Below are 23,354 nucleotides of genomic sequence, written 5' to 3'. Positions count from 1 at the left end.
GGTTCAAGACAAAAAACCGCAAAACAAGGGGTCAAGTTGCCATCTCCCATCTCCTATAATGCTTTTGTCATCTAAAACCAAAATATAGGTATTATAGTGATGGTAGGTAACAGAATTGGGAATCCTGACAAAATGCTCCAAAATAAAGTTCTTTTCTCCTCAGCTAAATCTTAACCAAAATCTTCTGAGCTGCATTTAAATCATGGAGTTGCCTATGATCTCTTGATGTTGGTAAAAATGATTATGCCCCAAACTCTCCCTACATCCTGTGAACCAGACTAATTAATAGCAAGGAAAAAAAAAGAAACAAAGCTAAGTACTCTGCCTTCCCATATAAAAGGAGAGTTCACATACTTCATAATTTGCTTGTTTCTAGGGAGCTTACTCAGTGAAGGTTCTGATTACACTGAGATTACATTAATGAGAGCTTTAAGCCATAGTTTTGACACTGTAGTATCAGCATTTTATTTCCTTGAGTACAAAAGTCTAGTACAACCTAGGGGGTTCTTTGTAAATATATTTACCTACTAGTAACGATGAAGCTGACAGGAACTTCCTTATATAATACGTGGCTTAGTACTCTTCACAGTCCAGCACTATCTTGCAGAGCACCTTGGGGTTTCACCGATCCACAACTATGGTGCCAAAAAACACCTATGCTTCCTATTTTGTCTTATGAATCCATGAAAGCCCCTGGATTCTCCCACCAATAAAAGCAGTAATGTTTACCCAAATCAGCAGTCTGCTTCATGAAAACACAGGCAGCATCCAGTGGTAAAGAGGCCAATAAGACTTGACCAAAACTGCATGAAACTAAAAAGTGATTTCAACATTCAGCTTTGCAATGTAGTTCCAAAAATTTACTGTGACAAAAAGCAGGAAATAACTGTTAAAATTTTACTAATCCCTAAAGGCTAGAAGTTGGGTTTAATGGTTTATTATGATTTATAAGTGTCATTTTAAAAACATCAGTTGGTTTAAACCATGTAGAAATAAGTATGCAAAAAATCTGCAAAACAAAACATATTTAAGTAGATAATCTGAAATTCCAGATTGCTCAGTCATTTCATTATTATGCTATGGCAGCCAAATAATCCTTAACTTCAGTTGGAGTAAGCCTCCTAAATCCAGCTTCGTTGCAGATTCCAACTTCTATGTTATCTTCTGTCATTTGCCCTTCAAAGCTTTCCTATTAAGGAGGGAGGAATAAAAGTCAATTTCCTGAGCAGTTCATTATAAAATCATTATAAACCCAATTGTTAAAAATACTGAGCTAACCTTTAGGGTTAAGATAGCTGTATGAATAGCATCTTCAAGTTCCAGATCTTCATTATATCTAAAGAAGAAAAAAAAATGACTATAGCATTTTTTATATTCATTATGAATATTTAAATATGGTAGCAAAAGATTTTTTTGAAATCTGAAACATTCCTAAAAATACTAAATTACACGTTAATTCTTTTAGTTACCTCATTGAGACAGATGTGCCCAAATAAGAAACTGACAATTATTAGATACTCAATTTCCAAAATCATGAAAAGAGTATATGTACCCTAAAACGAGTTTATTTTAGGAAACTACATAAGTAAATATTTCAAAATAGTCAGGATGTGGTATTTTAAAAGAATGAAGCAGAAAAACAAAAACTTTGCTAAAATCTCATTTGTTCTTATAAGTCATAACTTTTTTTTTTTTAAAGCAGAGTCTGCCTCTGTTACCCAAGCTGGAATATAGTGGTACAATAATAACTCACTGCAGCCTGGAACTCCTGTGCTCAAATATTCCTCCTGCCTCAGCCTCCCGTGAACTTGGGACTATATGTACACATCATCACACCCAGGTAAGTTTCTTCTTTATTATTATTTTTTATAGAGACAGGGTCTTGCTGTGTTCCGAGGCTAGTCTGGAATTCCTGATCTCATGTGATGCTCCCACTTCAGCCTCCCACAACACAGGGATTATAGGGCCTCAGCTACCATGCCTGGTCCATAACATCTTATAATGTATGAAATCTTTGAAAAGACTCATTAATATGTAAAAGAAAAATGCTTTTAATATCCTAATATAATTTAAGTTTATCACTTAATCTGAGGCCAAAGATTTTTAATAACCTTAATATTATGAGAAAAATAAACTTTCAGTATTCATCTAAGTTACAAAATTTTCAAATATTATTCAGCCATAAAAAAGGAATAAAATCCTGTCATTTGCAGTAATATGGAAGAAACTGAAGGTCATTGTGTTACTTCATGAAATAATCCAGGCACAGAAGGAGAAAGATCACATGTTCTGACTCTTATGTGGGAGCTAAAAAGTGGATCTCATGAAGGTAGAGAATAGAATATGATTAACAGAGACCATGAAGAGAAGGAAGTTGGGAGGAAAGAAGAAAAGTGGGTTAAAGGGTATGAAAATACAGCAAGACACAAGGAACACATTCTTGTCTTTGGTAGTACTGTAGGGAAATTGAAGTTGATAATGGTAACAATGTCAAAATTGCTAAAAGAGAAGACTTACAATGTTCCCAAAACAAAGAAAACACACAGGGCAGCCATAAAGTTTGTATGCAATTTAAAATAGACAACTACTAGCTTCAAAAGCTCAGAGATGGGAGTAACAAAACTAACGAAGTTCCCAAAATATAATTTTTCTGATTTACGTTGTCTATGAAATAAACAACTGTTTTAAGTTGCACACAAACTTTATGGCCACCCTGTATATGTTTGAGATGATGGATATCCCAATCACCCTGATTTGATCATTACACATTGTATCAGATACGAAAATACCACATGTACCCCATGAACATGAGTAACTATTCTACTATGTATCAATTACAAAAATTAAAAACATATATACCATACATTTAATCTACCTTCAAGACCATGTATTTGGTTTCACAAATTTTTTTATTGTCACAACATAAACTGAAATCATCAAATCATTTGAAAATTTTTCTTCCCAAATTTTTCCCTCCATAGTCAATATTCTTTTTTGCACTCCACCCCAAAATGGTAAGAAAAATGAAGTAATAAACCAAAAACATTTAGGAAATAACCATAATCACACAGAAAGAGAAGTCCTTAAGAAATGAATAAGACTGTCACTTAATATACTGAAGGCTAGAACACCAGGAGGAGGGAGGTCTTTTGTTTCTTTTTTTCTGTATCTAGAGATACAAGTACAAAGTAATAAAATAAATTTCTTTAAACCCCCCGGTATTATTTAAAGAGCACCAAAACCCATGAACATAAAGTCAGTCTGCTAAAGAATCTAGTTACAGTGAACCTACCTTTTCTCAAGGAAAGTTTTCCCATTTACGTAGTTCTTTCCCATTGCTGTGGCTTTCCAGGCAAAGTATGCTCCCTAATCAGAAGGGAAGAGAAAAAAAACATGAATACTATTATGCTGCCCTGCTGTTTACTTTTTAGCTCCATATTTAGTTTTTAACTACTAAGGTCAGAGAATACTATTAGAATGAAATAAGAAATGTCACACAATAGTCTGTTTTTTAAGGTGAGTGGAATGGAAAACAAAGAATCATGAAGAAACTTTTGGACGTTACAGAAAAATTTGATTTTCTCTCAAGTATTTACCTTATCAAATCGGTGATGAGTTGATAATGTAATTTATTGTACACAAATTATATTAAAAAGTCAGCTAAAAGACAGGTTAACTAAAAGCAAATAATCAAGAGTAACAGATCTAAAAATCTTACATAACTCTGAAAAAATGGTAATCAACTCTTGAACATAAATTAATAAAGTAAAATGAGATAGCTTTCCATTAAAAATATTCACATTGAACATAAATTAATAAATTAAAATGAGATAGCTTTTCATTAAAAATATTCACATTGGGGCGGTGCCTGTGGCTTAGTGAGTAGGGCGCCGGCCCCATATGCAGAGGGTGGTGGGTTCAAACCCAGCCCCGGCCAAACTGCAACAAAAAAATAGCCGGGTGTTGTGGCGGGCGCCTGTAGTCCCAGCTGCTCGGGAGGCTGAGGCAAGAGAATCATGTAAGCCCAAGAGTTAGAGGTTGCTGTGAGCCGTGTGATGTCATAGCACTCTACCCGAAGGCGGTACAGTGAGACTCTGTCTCTACAAAAAAAAAAAAAAAAAAAACAAATTCACATTGGCAGTGCCCATAACTCAGTGGTTGGGCACCAGCCACATACACTGAGGCTAGCAGGTTCAAACTTGGCCTAGGCCTGCTAAACAACAAGGACAACTGCAACAAAGAAATAGCCGGGCGTTGTGGCTCCTGCCTATAGTCCCAGCTACTTGGGAGGGTGAAGCAAGAGAATCACTTAAGCCTAAGAGTTTGAGGCTGCCAGGAGCTGTGACGCCATGGCACTCTCCTGAGGGCAACATAGTGAGATTCTGTCCAAAAAAAAAAATTCATATTTGATCTAAGGTAAAATAAAAGCAACAGGAATATGTCATATATAACATTGCCTCATCTGTTGAAAAACATACACATAGAAAAATATCAAAAGAAATATATTAAATATGTTTTAAAATAAAACAACTGCCTTTCAGATATAACAGGGAAAAATAGGGCAAAAGATGAAACCAGTATTCCAGAGATGGTGGTTTCTGCTCCCTGCTGGAAAGGAGGTGAGAGCGTGCCATTCAGCTTCAGCTCGGATGGGAGTAACAACACTAACAAAATTCCCAAAATATACTAATTTTTATGATTTAAGTAATAAATAACCAAACTGTTTTTCTTTCACCATCTCAGCTTATAAGGTTAGGTCATAAAAGTTTACATTGCGTGAACTTGCAATTATCTGATAATCTATAAATTATGAAAGATCATTTCCCAATCTTGATTTTTTTTCTTGAGGTTCTCCTCATAGCAAATGGGAAAGATGTGGAGTAATATTACTCTTTATGAACACCTATTCAGATGCCAGTCTTCTGCCTTAGAGCAGACAATTCCTCCTAACTTGGTCTCCTTTCACCAGCTACCTCATGATTTTCCCCGAGGGCGCAGGGTACTTACACCAAGAAATCAAGATTGCCTCATTTGTGCATTTGATGTCAACCCAGCATATTTTAAAAGACCAAAGGAGACCACTAACCAGCCTCCTACCAGTTACATAAAACACTGAATTCAAAATAGGCATGCTCAAGTGTGCCCCCAAATTAAAGTGATGGCTAAGATTACAACACTGTTCTCCAGATCCCTATCTGCAATGGCAGTATTTTCCAAAGTAACAGAATTTAAAGAGATTTGATAAAAATTATTTCCACAAATTTATTCCACTACGTGAAGTTCATGAACACAGAACAGAGGACAGAACATAGTTTCCTTGTCAGAACACTGAATTACCAAAATTTAAAATGCACAAACAAATATGAGCACATTCTCTAAAACCCAAATGAAAAAGGAAATGAGAAAATACTCCTAAATTGTTAAGTTTTTATGGCTTTTCCCTTCCCTCCTCCACCCTTCCTCTGATGGTTTCTATTTCTATTAGATATTCAAAGAATACTTTTAACAAATCCCTCAAATATATCTAATGATACTTACAGATGGGTCTGACTGAAATAAATATGGTCGTCCCTCATTCCAACCACAAATAAGTAAAGAAACTCCAAATGGACGGACACCACTGCAGAAAGGAAAATGAAAATTACTTGGACTCTTCATAGTAGAATCATCCTCCAGTAAGAATTTATGAGTACTCTCAAGTAAAGCAAACCATCACATAAACAGAATTAGATTTGGAAGTTCCTTTAAAAAGTATTTAACACTTTTCTGAATGAAATAACTCAAAATTAATTCTCTTTATGAGGAAGAACAGTCAAATAATATGAGATTTGGTGGAGTGACATGTAAAAACATTGGGGTAAGTGTGGAGTAACATTTAGCCTCCTAACAAACTGACAACCTTCAACTAATGCAGCTTTTCCACTAGGTTTACTTGTCAACAGCCCCCTTTACACTATCTCATCCACACTCAAACTTAAGAAATTGGTCCTGGGCGGCGCCTGTGGCTCAGTGAGTAGGGCGCCGGCCCCATATGCCAAGGGTGGTGGGTTCAAACCCAGCCCCGGCCAAACTGCAACAAAAAAATAGCCGGGCGTTGTGGCAGGCTCCTGTAGTCCCAGGTGCTCGGGAGGCTGAGGCAAGAGAATCGTGTAAGCCCAAGAGCTGGAGGTTGGCTGTAAGCTGTGTGACGCCACAGCACTCTACTGAGGGCAGTAAAGTGAGACTCTTGTCTCTACAAAAAAAAAAAAAAAAAAAAAAAAAATTGGTCCCTTCAGAGCAGAGGGAGGGAAAAAAAGCTAAAAAAGAAAATTGGAATCAAAGTGAATACAAAAATATCAAAGAGCTACTGCTTTCATCATGTGATTATAATCATTTATCATTAGAAAGATAAATTCGGAAGTAGCAACAATTGTCTGTCCGTGTTTTAATCACTAGCAAAAGGACTTTGTATATCTAGAAGCTGTTTCTGCTATTATAAGAGCAATAAGAAAACACTCACGTTTTTCCTTAAGAAAATATTCTAGATCTAGTTAAGATCTGAAACATTCATCGCAGTGATTTCATCCACTTGTCAGGCAAATACAGGAATAGTATGTTGTCACGTATTTGTACACTACTCTTTTAAAATGATTTCTCCCCCATCCTCCAATTCATGGCGCAATTCAATAAAAGCAACTTACCCTGATTGGGTATATTCCTGCATCACAGAAGCTACTCTCTGTACCAGCTGAGCCGTGGGAATGGGTTCTTGGTAAACAAGATAGTACTGCTGAGCTAGTTTTCGAGCTCTATGCACAAGCACTCTAACAAGGGGTAAAAAAACAGATTTAATTAAGACACTTTATTACCTAAAGACTTATTCTTCAACAGGCATATATCTACAGCATTAAGTTTAACACGCGTCTCCTTAATTGTAGCTTTCAGCTCGTATATCATGTGCTCAGCATCACAGAGGAGCTAAATAGGAGACAGATAAGAGCAGGCAAGGAGGAAATTAGGGCTGAGGGTAGCAATCAGCTTAAGTAATTGATTTAATAAATATTCAAAACGAGAGCTTGATCTCCTCCATGGCTACTTCATAACTGCTCTCCTTATCCTTTTCACCAGCCAACATGTATATATGCACACGTATGAACACATGTACAAATGATTCTAGGCACATTTTTCCCACTCTGACTCAATATTTCTGCAGACCTCCTGAATCTCTGCCTGTACTTCAAAGAATACCCTTCAGAGATTAAGAATAAGGAAGTACTTAACTTTAAAATTATAAAACGTGTCAAAAAGTATCAAGTGTATACTACACGATGATTAAGATTTCTCCTTACCTGTTCATGTACTACTGATGTGAAATCTGCACATTATCCTTCCGTATGCGCCCTTCACGTCCCACCCCCTCAGTGTATTCTATCAGTGACAGCACAGGGCAGTGTCCCTTCATGATGGTGATAACAGAGGCCACTGGCGTGAAACCTGATCACAATCCAGTGACCTTGTTGCTTTTTCCGACTCAAGTGAAATTCTGGCTCTACCTATCTTGCTGCATAAAACCATAAGTAATTCAGTAATACTACCTTTATCTGTTAAATGAAAAACATAGAAAGTGTCAATCTCTTTCAACTTGCCGCCATCCTGATTTAACAAAACTGTTTTGTTCTTTTTTTTTCCCCTATGAATATAACAGGAGTGAGTATGAGCATCTGGATCCTGGCTGGCTGCCGCACTTGGCCACTTTCAGCGGCCTCTGAGCTCAACACACAGCTCAAAGGAAGAATTTGAGAATTCTCTTCCTTTGCACAGAACAGAAACAAAGATAATGAAGTTAACTGTGGGTGGTAATGCTTTCTTCTGTTGCCTGACACTTTAAAAAATAGTTTATTACAACCTTGTTGCTTTTAGTATTTTTAAAGGGCATTAGAGAACACTAAAGTCCTTGATGTCCAGTGATCAGAGGTCCACTTAGCCGAGGTAAGAGGAGTAAATACTATTATCTTCTCTTTTAGAACTGAGTAAAACTGAGTTACCTCCTTAAAATAATCCACACAGGGAAACTAAATTCAGCTGTTAATGAGGCTGCTTTGCTACACAAGGCACAAAAAAAGCAAGAGTTGGGAGATTAAAGGAAAACATTCATTGATTTTTCTCCTGAAAGTGCAAATTATGGTCAATTCGCGAAATGGTGAGAAAACCATAAAACGTATAAAGGTACCTGTAATCTGGGCCCATGCCGCTGTACACCAAACCTATGTGCTTGGTAATTGGTTCCACTTTATGTACACTTCGTTCATCATACAGAATGGATTTCTGTTTCTTCTCAGTTGCTAATACCACACCGTTTGCAGCTTAAAAAAGAAAAAGACCCCATTTAAAGACTGTTTTAATAGCTTTCTAATTATGGATGCATTAAACCCAAACTCCTTTGTTATTTACTCTAATTCACAAAATCTTTTCTTTTGGAATCCTGTATCAAAATTACCTAAGGAATGGTAAATCAGTTTCTCCCTCACTGGTCATTAATTCTGCACTAGAAAAAATTCCTACAGCTAAAAATTATTACACAAATTCCCATTAATTACTCTAGGATACTTAGGGTTTATATGTTTTAAAATAATAAATTTCTGCCTACTTGGCCTACTATTCTTATAATAGGAAACTTATAATAAATGATACATAGCTTTTTAAAAGGGTACTAGGGCATGAAACAATTATAGCTTTAGATTATATTTTATAATTAGCCTTTTCTAAGTTATAGGAAAAATAAGAACTGCCAGAGAGCAGTGATATAATCAACAACAACAAAAAAAGAATGCTCACTTTTCTGAATGGGTTAAGACTATTTGGAGGTTATCACAACTAATAGATAAAGGTGCTATATTTACTTTGAAAATTTTTCTTTAAATTTCAAGACACAAATTAACAACAAGGGACTGTTAAAAATTATCCTGCCACAGCTCTTGGGATTACTAATTCCAAAAAATTAGCATAACTATTAACAGGGTATATGAAATGAATGTTTACTTACCTTTAATTCCCACTGAAGGGGCTCCTCCAGCTACAGCAGCCAATGCATATTCAATCTGAACAAGTTTACCGGATGGGCTTAAAAACAAAACAAAACAAAACAAAACAGGTATTTGCTAAGTTCACATTATCATCAAATATTTATTATAGGAACATCTCTAAGTGAGGGCAGATATATAGGTCAAACCCAGTAATCAAACCCCAAGGAACAGCTGGCCTTTGAAATCTATCATGAAGTTGTACAGAAACCAAGTTTACAGGGCGATTTAAATATATTCAGCAGAGAACTAATTCTTCTTTTCCTTTGGTTCTTTTTTTTTGTTTTTTTTTTTTTTTTTTTGCAGAGACAGAGTCTCACTTTATGGCCCTCGGTAGAGTGCCATGGCATCACACAGCTCACAGCAACCTCCAACTCCTGGGCTTAAGCGATTCTCTTGCCTCAGCCTCCCGAGTACTGGAACTACAGGCGCCCGCCACAACGCCCGGCTATTTTTTTTTTTTTTTTTGGTTGCAGTTCAGCTGGGGCCGGGTTTGAACCCGCCACTCTAGGTATATGGGGCCGGCGCCTTACCGACTGAGCCACAGGCGCCGCCCTCCTTTGGTTGTTTTTTGGCTGCCACTTGGAGCAGCAGTATTACTGTGGCCTCTTCACTGTTTACCAACCTTGTGACTTTAGGCAAGTCATTTAATCTTTGTTTTCTCATCTGTAAAATGGGGATAATAACTATAGTGATCCAGTTGAGACCCTCCATATCTGTCAGTTCTTTAGGGCCAACTAACCATGGAACTCGAGTATCTGGATTTTGTTATCTGTAGAGGTCCTGGAATCAATCCCCTGTGATACTGAGGGACAGCTGTACCTATTTCAAAGTATTGCTGAGAAGACTAAATGTTTCTGGCACAAAATTAGCAATAAGCAAACACTGAACAGTACCTGTTATTAAACATATGTATGCATCTGTTAAAAACCAAACAGCAGCATATATTTCAAGTGAGAGCTTTTAAAAAGTAGCCATGGTCTAAGATGTAGGACCTAGATATCATTCACAACAAAGTATCTCTATATACATATTTTAAAAAAGTATGTCTATATAATGTAAAACTATGTCTGGGAGCCATTATTCGTTTTCAGATCTGGTTCCATGGGTTTGGTAGCCAAGTACTAGTCCCAAACTGGACTTTCAGATTATACTTTATTTCGACCTAGTAGATGAGTTACAATCATTATAACATCACAGTCCAACATTCTTATTTTATAAAGAAAAAGTCCTGAGTGAAAGTCGTCTGTTCGAAGTGACACAGCCAGGTCCCAAACTCCTGGCTAGCAGTGAAAAGATAATCTTCAATTTCAGAAGTCCACCCATTTTCTCTTCATAGCCACAGCTCTATGGCATTATGCATACTCCCTTTGTCACTCAACTTTCAACTTGCACTATCCCACCTGGCTCCAGACACACAGACTACTTACTCTTAAGACTTCAAAAACCTCTTTGACAAGTAAATCCCTCTGTAATGCACTTCTCTACTGCCCAGAACTGCTTCCAAGCCATCTCTCAATCTTTAGTAGAAAGTCAGACCCTCATGGAGGCTGCATGATCCCTCAGACTAGGTAGAATCCCCAGTCATGACTATGGTGCTCTGCTCTCTATTTCTTCTTTGGCTAAGATACATCATATTTTAATGATTTTTAGAATGTTTGAATTCCTCAAAGCAGCATAAGCTCTATTCAGTTAGGATTTCAGCACCTAAGTACAGGGAATCCACAGTCATTTGGCTGATAAGAGACACACCTAGAGCAATTTAAGGAATAAACCTAAAAGTGACAGCTTAAATATCTCTGACATAATAGCTAATATGAGCAGAATAACATCATTAGCATTAAAACTTAAAAATTAGGCTGAACTTTTTTTCCTTCAACGGTCACTATTTCAATAATCATAGCATGACTTTCTGAGTCCATCCAGCTTTCAATTCAGTTTCAATTTCAGTTTCAATTCAATTTCAGTTCAGTAAATATTTTCATCTGGGGAATATATATATATATATATTTTTTTTGTAGAGACAGAGTCTCACTGTACTGCCCTCAGGTAGAGTGCCATGATGTCACACGGCTCACAGCAACCTCTAACTCTTGGGCTTACGCAATTCTCTTGCCTCAGCCTCCCGAGCAGCTGGGACTACAGGCGCCCGCCACAATGCCCAGCTATTTTTTTGTTGTTGCAGTTTGGCCGGGGCTGGATTTGAACCCGCCACCTTTGGCATATGGGGCCGGCGCCCTACTCACTGAGCCACAGGCGCCGCCCATCTGGGGAATATTTAGAGATTCAGGCCTACTTAAGTTACATTTTCCCTGCTCCCAGAGTCACCCATGCTTATATACTTTTACCACTGCATCTTCCTGTGCGAAAGTTCACAAGAACTTGAGCAACCAACCATCTTTGTATTCAAGAAGGCCACCATGGCATCCCCAAAGTATCAGCATCTCTACCTGAGACACCTGAAACAGCCTTCTAACTAGTTTTCCTCTTTCTCATCCTTACTTCCAACCCCAGCCAAAGTTACCTTTGTACTATTTCACCCCCATGTAAATTCCATAATAACTTCTTGGTTTATTTAAAATAAAAACTCCTTACTCTGGTCTACAAGGCCCTCAACCCCATACTTCAGCACATTGGCCTCTTTTAAAATCCTTTAGAGCACAAGCTCCTTCCTTGCTTCAGGGCTTTCATACAGGCTATTCCCTCTGTTCACAACTCTCCTGAATTTTAAATAGCTGGCTCCTTTTTATCTGGTGTTTGTGGCTGGTGGGGGGCTTGAATCCAGCTCTGGCCTACCAAACAACAATGACAACTACAACCAAAAAATAGCCAGGTGCTATAGCAGGCGCCTGTAGTCCCAGCTACTTGGGAGGCTGAGGCCAAGAGAATCACTTAAGCCCAAGAGTTTGAGGTTGCTATGAGCTGTGACACCACAGCACTTTAATGAGGGTGACATAGGAAGACTCTGTCTCAAAAAAAAGAGTTAAAACCATCATGTTAAAAGAAATATCTTATTTAAAATAAACTTTATAAACTCTGATGCTATATGGTTATGTTTTAGCGCCACTAGAATTACACTGTCTTAGAGATAAAGAACCACATCTGTTTTGTTCACAAATAACAGTGACTGCCTGTTCTGTCATTGTATATGAAACCTTTTATTGCAGAATTAATTTCTTCAAAGTTTACCAACCCCCCTCCAAAAAAATACCCACAACTGTTACATATCCTCACTTATTGAAAACTGCCAGTTTCCTATTGAAACTTCCTATTGAAGATATTTTTGGACTTCAAGAAAGGAATATAATATAATGGAAAGTGTATTAATTTTTGTCATCAGAAAGAACCCCGTTTCAACATTAACTCTCCTACTCACCTAATGATCCTGGACAAGTTATTTAACTTGTGCAAGATCTGTCAGGCTCATGTGTAAGATGCTAAGATAACATTCATCATACATAGTTGTGGAAAGAGATGGAGTAGGTTAAGTTGCACCTACACTGAAAGTACTCAACAAATTAGGTCCCACCTGCCTTCAGTTGTCAGCCAGGACTACATTTGAAGCAAACAGGTCATTACTGATCCTTTAAAAAAAAAAAACTGGCCAAATCAAAAAATCCTTCCACAGTAGACTTTTAAATTCTTCAGTGATGGTTCATCTCAACTACATTTTGAAATATATAATTTTAATCCCTTGTTCTATTAATAGAAAAGCCTACAATCTTAAAATAAAACATACCCTCCACCCCACAATGGCTAAAATGCAAACTGTTATCTAATAGTTCGGGCCCCACAAAAAGCTAACTGAACGATCAGCATTTTGATTTTTTTTTTTTTGCCTTTTTTTTTTTTTTTGGCCGGGGCTGGGTTTGAACCCGCCACCTCCGGCATATGGGACCAGCGCCCTACTCCTTGAGCCACAGGCGCCGCCCGAGCATTTTGATTTTTTTTTTATCCTTACGCTGCTGCTGCTGCTTCTTTTAGAGACAGAATCTGTTCTCTTGCAAGATCAGGTACTAGCTCTCTGTAACCGCGAGACACCTCCTGCCTGGGCTCAAATGATCCTCCTACCTCAGCCTCCAAAGTAGTCTCTGAAAGTGCTAAGATTGCTGTCATGAGTCACCGCGCCCCGGCCCATGAGCGTCTTATGCTTCTAAGACGTGCATTGAAGAAACCGAAAGCGTAAAGTTTTGAAAGACACTAATGCCAAATGGAGAACAAGACTACCGTCCTAACTGTAAAACTTAAGAGTTGTCTTCCCTTCTTTTTTTTTTCAGTTTTTGGCCGGGGCCGGGTTTGAACACGCCACCTCCGATATATGGGACCGGCGCCCTACTCCTTTGAGCCACAGGTGCCTCCCCAAACTGAGTTTTCTAAGAAAAAGGAACCCCAAATATTTGACCAAGATTCCAAGTTTCAGAAACTCCCACATAAGGTCTACTTGGGCCAAGAAGAAAATCCTGGGTTCAGAACGGGCCACTGAGGGATGATTAATGCTAAACTGCCTCCTTTTCTACTTTCCAAAGCGAAAGTGAATCCCTGGCTAGGGGCCTCACGGTCCCGCAGCCCCAAGCTCGCCCCAGACCCCGGCGGCCTCCCAGCACAGGTGATCCCCAGGCCCCCAGGCCAGTCCGGCAAATGACTTTGCAAAGCCGATTCCCACTTCCATGCCATATTGGATCCTACAGAAGCACCAAGCCAGAAGTCCATACGGAAAAAACCGAAGCTGACAGAGCTCCTACAACCTCGGCCAAGCGGAGGACCTCAAGGCCCCTTCCTCACCTGAATGTTGTCAGCGAAAAGCTGTACCCGCGCTCCGCCATCTTTACCCGGAGAGCCAAAGCACATCAATGCACATGCGCACTGGGGCCAGCCCTTTTTTCCATTCCCCGTCTCTCGCTGATTGAAGAAAAGGCAGAACCGCTCTAAAAGCATGCTGGGTGATGTAGTTCCAGGGGGCGGGTTTGCCCGCCTCTGAGTCTGTGCGCATGCTCGACTTCGGGGCGGGCTGCAAGAACCCGGAGGCGCTCGGCGCAGTTTCCGGCGAGGAAAATGGCGCTGGCCATGCTGGCGCTGGTGATTCCTCGTGGGCCGGCTGCCCCGGGACTGCTCCGAAACTGTTGGGAGCAACTACAGCGGAAGCTTCAGCAAAGCCGGCCAGGCTTTCCCAGCCCTCCGGGGGGTAGGCAGAGAAGGTCTCCGGTGGGGAAGATGTTTGATGAGGGGTCTCGGGCAGCGTGATAGACACGGATCATGTTCTCTGCTGTCAGTTCGAGCGCTGACCCGCGGCTACTTGTAGGGGACGTTCTTGATATTCACTTACATAGCAAGAGCAAACGGCCATTTGGGGGGTGGGCTCCCCGGGAGGAGAAATCTTTGCTTATCGGATAAGCGTTATCCTGTTCGTACACAGAACAGGCGCCGTAGCTCGTGTGAGAGATAAATATAGCCAGGCATTAGTACGGGCGAAGAGCTGAGTTCCATTCTGCATTCCGGTTTGTGCAGAGTTTGTGGGTGAGGACGGCTAGGGAGGCTTCGAGTCAAAGAAGTGAAATAGTACAAAGGGTTGGACAGTATAGATGTAATCAAAGTTAGAATTCTAACACAAAGACTATGAATGAGATAGAGACGCCCTGTTCTTCTGAGAACTTTAAGACCTTTTTAGTAAATGCTAAAAAAAAAGGAGTTCAGGGGGCTATTTTCCGGTATGTGTTGCCTAGAATAAATAGGAAATATTCTGGCAGCCTCAGCTTTCTCAGGGAGAGCTCGAGGTCATCCTATGAACACGGCCTTATGCTGCTGGAACCCATGCTAGAGTTTGGTCAAGTCTCTTAATGAAGGGGTTTGGACAGAGTTGTCCTGTGAGGATAGTGCCACAGTTCTCACTGGGCATCAAGGCCTGCCACTCTATATCTATGTATTGATTCCAGTCCTCCCACCCCATGATGCACACAGAACGCATTTTGTTCCCCCCCTGTGGTGGTGGAGCTCTGTACAGATAAATTCTACTTCCGGTATTTCTTTGGGGAACTAATTTTAATTGGAAGTATTTTGGATGTTAACATAGCGGCTGTTCTCTCATTTCTCCTGGTCTCAAGTCCCAGTTGTCCCAAATTCCGCCTATTTTATTCTTTCACCCCTCTTTATCTCTCAACTGCTTACAATATAGAATCACTTAGAGCCTCTAATATCTTAAAACTATCACTGCTTTGACATTTGCATTCTATTCAGTTTTTTTTATTTTATTAAATCATAGCTGTGTACATTTCTATTCAATTTTTAAATGTCCCAAAAAGTGATAGTACACGGGTAGACTGAAAATATATACCACTATATGCTGAGCAGTGTGCTCAGTAAGCTTTCTATGTATATTTCTGGGATAATCTTCGCGATGATCCCATTAGGATTCTGCACTTTTCAGATGTAGTAGGCAGCTCAGGAAAGTTTCCAAGGTCACACAGGCAGTCCAGAGCCTTTGTTGTTAACTACTGGGCTATGCTGATACTACTGGGCTATGCTTAACACAACAGTTGTTAAGTATTAAAGAGCTTTGTGTACTTTTTAGAGTTCCTCAATTACGAATTATTGCAAACAGAGGAATAGCAAGGAAAGAATATGGGGATCTCTTTGATTTTATAAGCAAACAAAAGTGAAACTTTGGTAGTCATGTAAATAATATGCTTTAGAGAACAGGCAGGAATTAAGATTAAATATTATAAAGAACTAAGTGACTAAGGGGGCTACCAGGCTATATGGCAAAGAGCTAACTCAGTTTGGGGTATCATAAAAAAGGGCCAGTAGGCAATTATCTCAGGGCAGGTCTCAGAGGTGTGTTTAGGGACTCCCGGTCTTGGATTTACTTGTAATTTAATTAGATACTTACTGCCTACCAAGCAGAATGTAGACAATTGAGTGATTTTTATTGTTTGTTTAAGTTGTATGCCTATCAAACTTTTATTCATACCACTAAACCCTAGGGTTCTGTATTTTATGAGGTGAGAAACTCTGGATAGAATTTCACTGATCACATTTCAGCAGTTTCCACTAAGAAAAAATTCTATTTGTGTTTATAAAAATTGCGTATTGTGGGCTTGGTGCTTCTAGCACAGTGGTTAAGGTGACAGCCACATACACTGAGGCTGACAGGTTCGAACCTGGCCCAGGACAGCTAACCAACCATGACAATTGCAATAAAAAAATAGCTGCACACTGTGGAGGGTGCCTGTAGTCTCAACTATTTGGGAGGCCGAGGCAAGAGAACTGCTTAAGCACAAGAGTTTGAGATTGTTGTGAGCTATAACTCCACGGCACTCTACCGAAGGTGACATAGTGAGACTTTGTCTCAAAAAAGAAAAAAAAAATTGCCTATTGTGGGGTGGTAGGTGTAGTGGGTTATGAGAACTTATTAATATTAGTGTCACTAAAGTTGTTATACAACAGCCTACTGCTGAATTTGACTGACTTTAAAAAAAAAAAAAAGCCTACTGTGATCAGTGTAGTGGCTCACACCTGTAGTCTTAGCATTTTTGGGAGGCTGAGAAAGGAGGACCCCTCAAGCCCAGGAACTGGAAGCTGCAATGAGGTATGATGACCCCTCTGCACTTTCACCAGGACAACAAAGGGTGACTGTCTCAAAAAAAAAAATTGCCTATTGTATGTGCTTTAGGATTTTTTTTTTTTTTTTGTGAGACAGACTCTCACTTTGTTGCCCTCAGTAGGGTGTCATGGCATCACAGCTCACAGCAACCTCCAACTCTTGGACTTAAACAATTCTCTTGCCTCAGCCTCCCGAGTAGCTGGGACTACAGGCACCTGCCACAACACCTGGCTATTTTTTGGTTGCAGTTGTTATTGTTCGGCAGGCCCAGGCTGGATTTGAACCCGCCAGCTCAGGCGTATGTGGCTGGCGCCCTAGCCGCTGAGCTACAGGCGTGGAGCCTAGAAACCAATTCTGTATCTTCATGTTTTATTTTATAGGACCAGCATTAGCAGTCCAGGGTCCAATCTTATTTACAGAACCAGCAAATGATATAAGTGGAAGTAAGGAGAATTCCAGCCTTTTGGATTGTATCTTTTGGATGGCAGCTCCCAAAAACAGACGTACCATTGAAGTTAACCGTTGCAGGAGAAGAAACCCTCAGAAGCTTATTAAAGTTAAGGTAATAATGTTGATTTTGTGGGTATGCTTTTTCGCAAGTTTGCCATTATGGATGTTTTATTTTCAGATCTTGTATATCTATATAAATAAAATAGCCTAAATAAAAGACAGTATTCTCATTATGTATGTCTACTGTCCCCTAACCTAAATATTAGAAACGCAGTCAAGGAAGGAGTTTGGAGATGAGACAGAGAACTAACTAGGCTGTGAAGAACCTTCATGACTGTTGAATTACAACCTGTCTCAGTCCTGAGCTGTGTGATTTTTGAACTACAAAATGGTTTAACATCCTGACTATGGCAGAGCCTAGAGTTAAAATCAGGAACAGTAGATGTATTGATCTTGGGTGTTACTAGCCCTTACATATTTTATCGTTTACTAGTCAAGTACCGTAGGGGAAAACCTTGATGTAAGTAATAAAGTAGCACCTGTTCAGTGTCTGTGATGTCTCAGTGCTTTGTGTGTAGTGTGACTCCTCACCTCTTCACAACAGCCCTCCAAAGCAAGTACCATTGTCTTCATTTAGGATGAAGAAAGTTAGCTCACCTGGATTGCTTAGCAAGAAGAATTTGCCTGTAGTCAACATAGCTATTAAGAGGTAGAGCCAGGGTTTGAGGCTTGGCACTCTAATTTTCTTGGTGTGCCCCTATTCTCACACAATTCCACATCCCTCTCCTCTACAACGTGGATGTACTCTCTTTATTGACCTAGTAAAAAGAAAATTTAAAGTGTTTATTACCTGTGTTTGGTGAATTTATAGCTTTAACAATTATGATTTCAGTTACTGTTTACTTCATGACATTCCTATAGAGCTGAAACTCAAGAACAGAGAATTGACTGTCATAAACTTCCACATTCAGCATTTAAACTAAACTCTTAGAACTTAAGCCAAAAATATTGTAAGTCACAATTGGGGCTAAACTGAAATCTGGAACTGAAAAATACTTTATTACTTAAGACTTACAATATGTTATACAGTTTGAGCAAGAGGGCTTAAATGAGGTCATGCACTGAATTATTACATGCCTTTCCTGATTGCCTTTATTCTGAGGGAATAAAATAGCTTTTACCCTGTGCATTTATTTTCTTTGAATATTTTCTGCTACATATAGTATACTATGTTGGGTGCTTTGATCATGGAAAAAAGACAACTGACTATATCTTTTCATACCTTTCGTTGGATATGCAATCTGGCTCCCAGTACAGTGGAGTAAAATGAGAATGTGATTAGATAGGTAATGTGCAAGGTTCTGTGTTCCTTTCAGAAAATTATCTTGTTATCTGCCTCACAAATGGTAGTGTTATACGTTAATCTCAGGAAGTGTTTGAAGCTTCTTTGATGCTCTTGTTTAGTCTTTTTTTTCTGTGTTTTTTCAAATATATCTTCAAAACATGTTGAAGTCTTTTAGAGGCTTGACACCTGTAGGTTTCAATGCCAGCCACATACACCAAGGCTGGCAGGTTCAAATCTGGCTGGGACCAGTTAAACAACAATGACAACTGCAACCAAAAAATAGCCAGGCGTGGTGGCGGGTGCCTGTAGTCCCATCTGCTTGGGAGGCTGAGGCAAGAGAATCGCTTAAGCCCAAGAGTTTGAGCTTAAGCCCAAGAGTTTGAGGTTGCTGTGAGCTGTGACCCGGGACTGTACTCAAGCACAACATAGTGAAACTCTGTCTCAAAAAAAAAAAAAAAAAAAAGGGTGGCACCTGTGGCTCAAAGGAGTAGGGCCAGCCCCATGTGCTGGACGGAGGTGGCAAGTTCAAATCCAATCCCGGCCAAAAACAGTAAAAAAGAAAAGGCTATTAGAGGTTATAATTATTTTGTTATAGTTTAAGTTGTATAGACATGTATAAAAACTTATTAAAATATACTTACATTGTAACAAAAAAAATTTCATGTCGTATACCGAACCTGTATTCTATATAGGAGTTTGAATTACACTGTGATAAAGCAGAGGTAGCCAACTTGTAATGTTCTTATCTAGAATTGTTTTCCCCAAGATAGTTTGAAAGACAGAGTAAATTTATTTTTCTTTGGTGTCTTATTTAAGATGCTGACCGTAGGAGTCACCCCATTGTGTTGGTGGATTCTTTTTTAGATGTGTAGTGTTTGGAGTTGGGGGAAGATGGAGTACCTTTTTACATAAACATGACTGCTGTGTAAGTAAAAATGTACCAGATTCTAAGTTGGTAGACTGGGTTCTAGTTCTAGTTTTTCTACCAATTCAAACTTAGTGTGGCTTGGTCTCAGTTTCCTATTAAAGTGTGGTGGAACTAGATGGTATATGACCTCATGTAACCTGAACCTTCCAGAAAGCCAGAATGTAAGTGTCACTCCCATCGGTGATTACTTAGGCATTATATTGCCCCTTGCTAAAACAATGTTTTTGTTTGTTGTCTTAAAGAACAATATTGACACATGTCCTGAATGTGGTCACTTGAAACAGAAACATGTCCTTTGCGGCTATTGCTATGAGAACGTGCGCAAGGAGACTGCAGAAATTCGACGACAGATAGGGAAACAAGAAGGGGGCCCTTTTAAGGCTCCCACCATAGAGACTGTGGTGCTATACGCTGGAGAGACACCGCAGGAACAAGATCGGGGCAAGAGGATCATTGAACGAGCCAGGAAGCGGCCATCCTGGTTCACCCAGGATTAACACCAAAGATGTTAAAAGAGGCTAACTTCACAATAAACCATTTTTTCTGAAACAGGAAGCTTTTTTCAATGTTGTGTGCTTCTTTTTAAATCATCACTGTAGTTTAAAGCATTCTTTGTAAGCAGTTTGTGTGGGTTAATATAAAGAGTATGTTATGGGCAGCGCCTGTGGCTCAGTTGGTAAGGCGCCGGCCCCATATACCGAGGGTGGCGGGTTCAAACCCTGCCCCGGCTGAACTGCAACCAAAAAATAGCTGGGCATTGTGGCGAGCACCTGTAGTCCCAGCTGCTTGGGAGGCTGAGGCAAGAGAATCACTTAAGCCCAGGAGTTGGAGGTTGCTGTGAGTTGTGTGATGCCACGGCACTCTACCAAGGGCCATAGAGTAAGACTCTGTCTCTACAAAAAAAAAAAAAAAAAGTATGTTATGAGTAAACTCTGAAAATGTTTATGCAAAGGCCAAATGGATTAATATATCTGTTTACTGTGTATAAGGTTTTAAGTAAACATAAAATTCCCGGAAAAATAAGAGAAAAAAATTAAAATTTGTCGCAAGAATGATATGTCTTGGCCTTGATTTTGTTTGTCAGTAGTTTCATCGTTTAACACAAATACTTTCATTTAAGTAACACTTAGAAATAGTCTATTTGAATTCTTAGTGTTTTTTAAGATGGTGATTGTGACAGTAAGAAAAGCCCCTGTTGTTTGTTTCAGCAAAGTAAAATCCCTTTGGAAGAATTCATTTTATATGGAACATATTATGCTAATTTACTTAATAGTTTTTACACTTTATATTAAAATCACATTCAGAATATTTTAGATAGCCCATGTTTAAGGAGAGATTTTTGGTAAAAGATCTGTGAAAATCCCACAGTAAACCAAAAATCTATCGATGTTGTCTCTGTATTTTCCTTCTAGTATGGTCCTTTTAGTATATTTATTTCACATTTATTTTTTTTTAAATCTCTTTGTAGCAACAGATTTCTTTAAATTTCTACTGTTCATTTCCTGTTTTCTTCCATTGTTCCCATTCCTGTGTCTACCTTGAGCCCAAGATTTGCTATTTCGTTTCAGAATTAAAACAAATAATGAAACAGTGAATTAAAATACCAAGATAGTAGAGTAAGGTTGTTAAAGGGAAAACTGCCGCACATGATAAAGTCCAGGGATGTATGTATAACAAAAGTACATGCCGGTAACCTGAACACTGAAGTATATTAGTAAATTCGACTCTGAACTTCCTTTTCTTTGTAAGGAAGGTGCATTCACTTACACAGATCAGTCTCCACAAGGATCAATCTCTGTAACAATGTTATTCAACCTTTTTTTATCTCACAGCACACTTGAACCTATAGTTAAACTTCTGTGGCACACTTAAACCATGTTGGTCAAAAAAGAGTAAAAGAGTACTATGCTTTGAGCTTCTTTCAAAAGTAATTTGATTAATGAGCTTTAAAATTTTTGAGGCATGCATAAGATCCTCTCAGCACACCAGTGTGAAAATCACTGCTCTGGAAGGTGCATCACTCAGTACTAAGGCCTGAGAAACATTCCTCCCAAGCAGTTTCATAATACGGATTGTGTAATGGTGTACTCCGTGTTAACATTCCTAGAAGTAAAATGACCTAGGGGGACAGCATAGACCAATGATATGTTGAAGTGCAATTCAGTAAATGCAACACTTCCAAAGTGTTAGAATTCCAGTAAATAGCTCTTGTTTAGCTCAATCCAAACCAAAAAGAAAAAATACTGAGATTCTAGGGCGGTGCCTGTAGCTCAGTCGGCAGAGCGCTGGTGACATGCACCATGGGAGGCAGGTTCAAACCCGGCCTGGGCTTGCTAAATAATGACAACTGCAACCAAAAAATAGCTGGGCACTGTGGTGGGCGTAAGTCCCAACTACTTGGGAGGCTGAGGCAAGAGAATCGCTTAAGCCCAAGAGTTTGAGTTTGCTGTGAGCTGTGATAGCACAGCTCTTTACCCAGGGCAACAGCCTGAGACTGTCTCAAAAAAAAAAAAAATTAAGATTCCAAAAGAATTAGTTATCTGCATGTTATTAAGGTGATCATCTATAAATAATTATTTTTAACTTTGACAAGTTAAAGTGTGTGTTTGAACATAAAAAAGATATTCTTTAGGTAAAAGTCAGTGTTTTATGAACACTAAGGCAAACTATTAATACATATCTAAATATATTCAACTGCCTACTCAGTATTGGTTGACTAGCAGGTTGCAAAGTGGCCCTCTAGATAACAAATTGTCCTTTGCTATTAGGGACTGGATGTGTTGCCCCCCCAAGTTCATATGTTGAAATCCTAACCTATGTGATGGCATTAGTACGAGGGCCTTTGGGAGGTAATTAGGAAATGAGGGTGGAGCCCTAGTGAATAGGATTGATGAGAAGAGACTCAAGTGCTTGCTCTGCACTCTCGGGCAAGTGAGGATCCAAAGAGAAGGCTATTTGCAAGTCAGGAAGCAGATGTCACCAGAACCAAATCTGCCGTCACCTGAATCTTGGACATTCCAGCCTCCAGAACTATAAAAAACTGTTTAAGTCACCCCGTCTGTGGTAATTCCTTATAGCAACTTGTGCTAAGAAAAAAGTCCCTCTATGCCAGTGGACCTAGTGAGAGTATGTGGGCAGGCTTACTGTTTTCTATTCATGGACAGATAACTGATTATAAAACGCATCCCCAAATTAGGCAATTGTTGGATAGCAAAACCAGATGTCTAAGGCACGTCAGAAAACCATGTCATAAAGGAGAATGTTTATCACTTTAAGGAAGGAATTGCCCCCTGAAAGTTACCTTTATATTACACTTCATCACTCTATAGCTCCAGCTTTTGCTTTTGCAGAAATAGTTTTACTATTGTACCATGAATTTGCATTAAGTCACTTTTAGAACTGATTCATAGTTTGAGCATTAGAAATTAACTGCCTTGTGCCTACTCGCCCCCTACAATGTGAAGATGTTGAGATATTTTACTAGGCTGTTTTGGAGGGAATCATCCTTAAGTCTGATATCCCACCTTCCCTCCTTTGTGGATTCGTGAGCAAATCCACAAAATCCATTGGTTGTACCTTTAAAATATCCTTAGACTCCAACTACTTTTCACCTCTGGCTCTGCTACTACCCCAGTCAGAGCCACCATCATCTTGTCTAGAATACTCAAGGGGTCCCCTAGCTGATCTGCTTGCTTCTACCTTAGTCTCCTGTGGTCTGTTCTCAACACAGCCATCAGAATCCTTCAAAACAGGTCAGCTCAGGTCTCTCCATTCCAGCTCCTTTATTCAAAACCTTAACTCATTAAACATAGCCCATACATACATGAAGAATTTTGCTTTATGAAATACATTTTTTTTTTTATAAACCAGAAAGTATTCTAGGTGCACTATGGATGATGCCAATTTATTTTTTTTTTAATTTTTAAGTAAATTTATTTTAGGTTAATGGGATACAAGCAACCAGGTCAAAATATG

General features: G+C 39.2%; 2 protein-coding genes across 2 annotated transcripts; one reads left to right on the top strand and one right to left on the bottom strand.

Annotated features, from left to right (window-relative positions):
• Nucleotides 1-921: 921 nt before the first annotated feature.
• PSMA2 (proteasome 20S subunit alpha 2) lies at nt 922-13,939 on the bottom strand. The gene is made up of 8 exons (XM_053608469.1): nt 13,842-13,939; nt 9,023-9,099; nt 8,210-8,342; nt 6,681-6,803; nt 5,539-5,620; nt 3,293-3,366; nt 1,279-1,336; nt 922-1,189 (listed from the first exon to the last, which is right to left on the bottom strand). The coding sequence occupies exons 1-8, from the start codon at nt 13,880-13,882 to the stop codon at nt 1,073-1,075; spliced, it is 705 nt and encodes a 234-aa protein (XP_053464444.1). The 5' UTR covers nt 13,883-13,939; the 3' UTR covers nt 922-1,072.
• A 139-nt stretch (nt 13,940-14,078) lies between these two features.
• On the top strand, nt 14,079-19,931 carry MRPL32 (mitochondrial ribosomal protein L32). Its single transcript, XM_053608470.1, has 3 exons — nt 14,079-14,241; nt 17,037-17,218; nt 19,622-19,931. The coding sequence occupies exons 1-3, from the start codon at nt 14,112-14,114 to the stop codon at nt 19,874-19,876; spliced, it is 567 nt and encodes a 188-aa protein (XP_053464445.1). The 5' UTR covers nt 14,079-14,111; the 3' UTR covers nt 19,877-19,931.
• The last annotated feature ends 3,423 nt before the right edge of the window (nt 19,932-23,354 follow it).

The sequence above is a fragment of the Nycticebus coucang genome, chromosome 11 (genome assembly GCF_027406575.1).
Source record: "Nycticebus coucang isolate mNycCou1 chromosome 11, mNycCou1.pri, whole genome shotgun sequence".
NCBI classification, from domain to species: Eukaryota; Metazoa; Chordata; class Mammalia; order Primates; family Lorisidae; genus Nycticebus; species Nycticebus coucang.
Note: the sequence above shows the minus strand (reverse complement) of the source record. Positions and strands in the feature narration are given on the sequence as shown.

Excerpts from the sequence above, each read along its gene's own strand:
- PSMA2 (XM_053608469.1), bottom strand. The coding sequence starts at position 13,882 with ATGGCGGAGCGCGGGTACAGCTTTTCGCTGACAACATTCAG. Across the intron at positions 6,804-8,209 it reads GGCATGGGCCCAGATTACAG|AGTGCTTGTGCATAGAGCTC; the intron begins GTACCTTTATAC and ends ACCCCTTGTTAG. Across the intron at positions 3,367-5,538 it reads TATTTCAGTCAGACCCATCT|GGAGCATACTTTGCCTGGAA; the intron begins GTAAGTATCATT and ends CCTTCTGATTAG.
- MRPL32 (XM_053608470.1), top strand. The coding sequence starts at position 14,112 with ATGGCGCTGGCCATGCTGGCGCTGGTGATTCCTCGTGGGCCGGCTGCC. Across the intron at positions 14,242-17,036 it reads CTTTCCCAGCCCTCCGGGGG|GACCAGCATTAGCAGTCCAG; the intron begins GTAGGCAGAGAA and ends TTTATTTTATAG. Across the intron at positions 17,219-19,621 it reads AGAAGCTTATTAAAGTTAAG|AACAATATTGACACATGTCC; the intron begins GTAATAATGTTG and ends GTTGTCTTAAAG.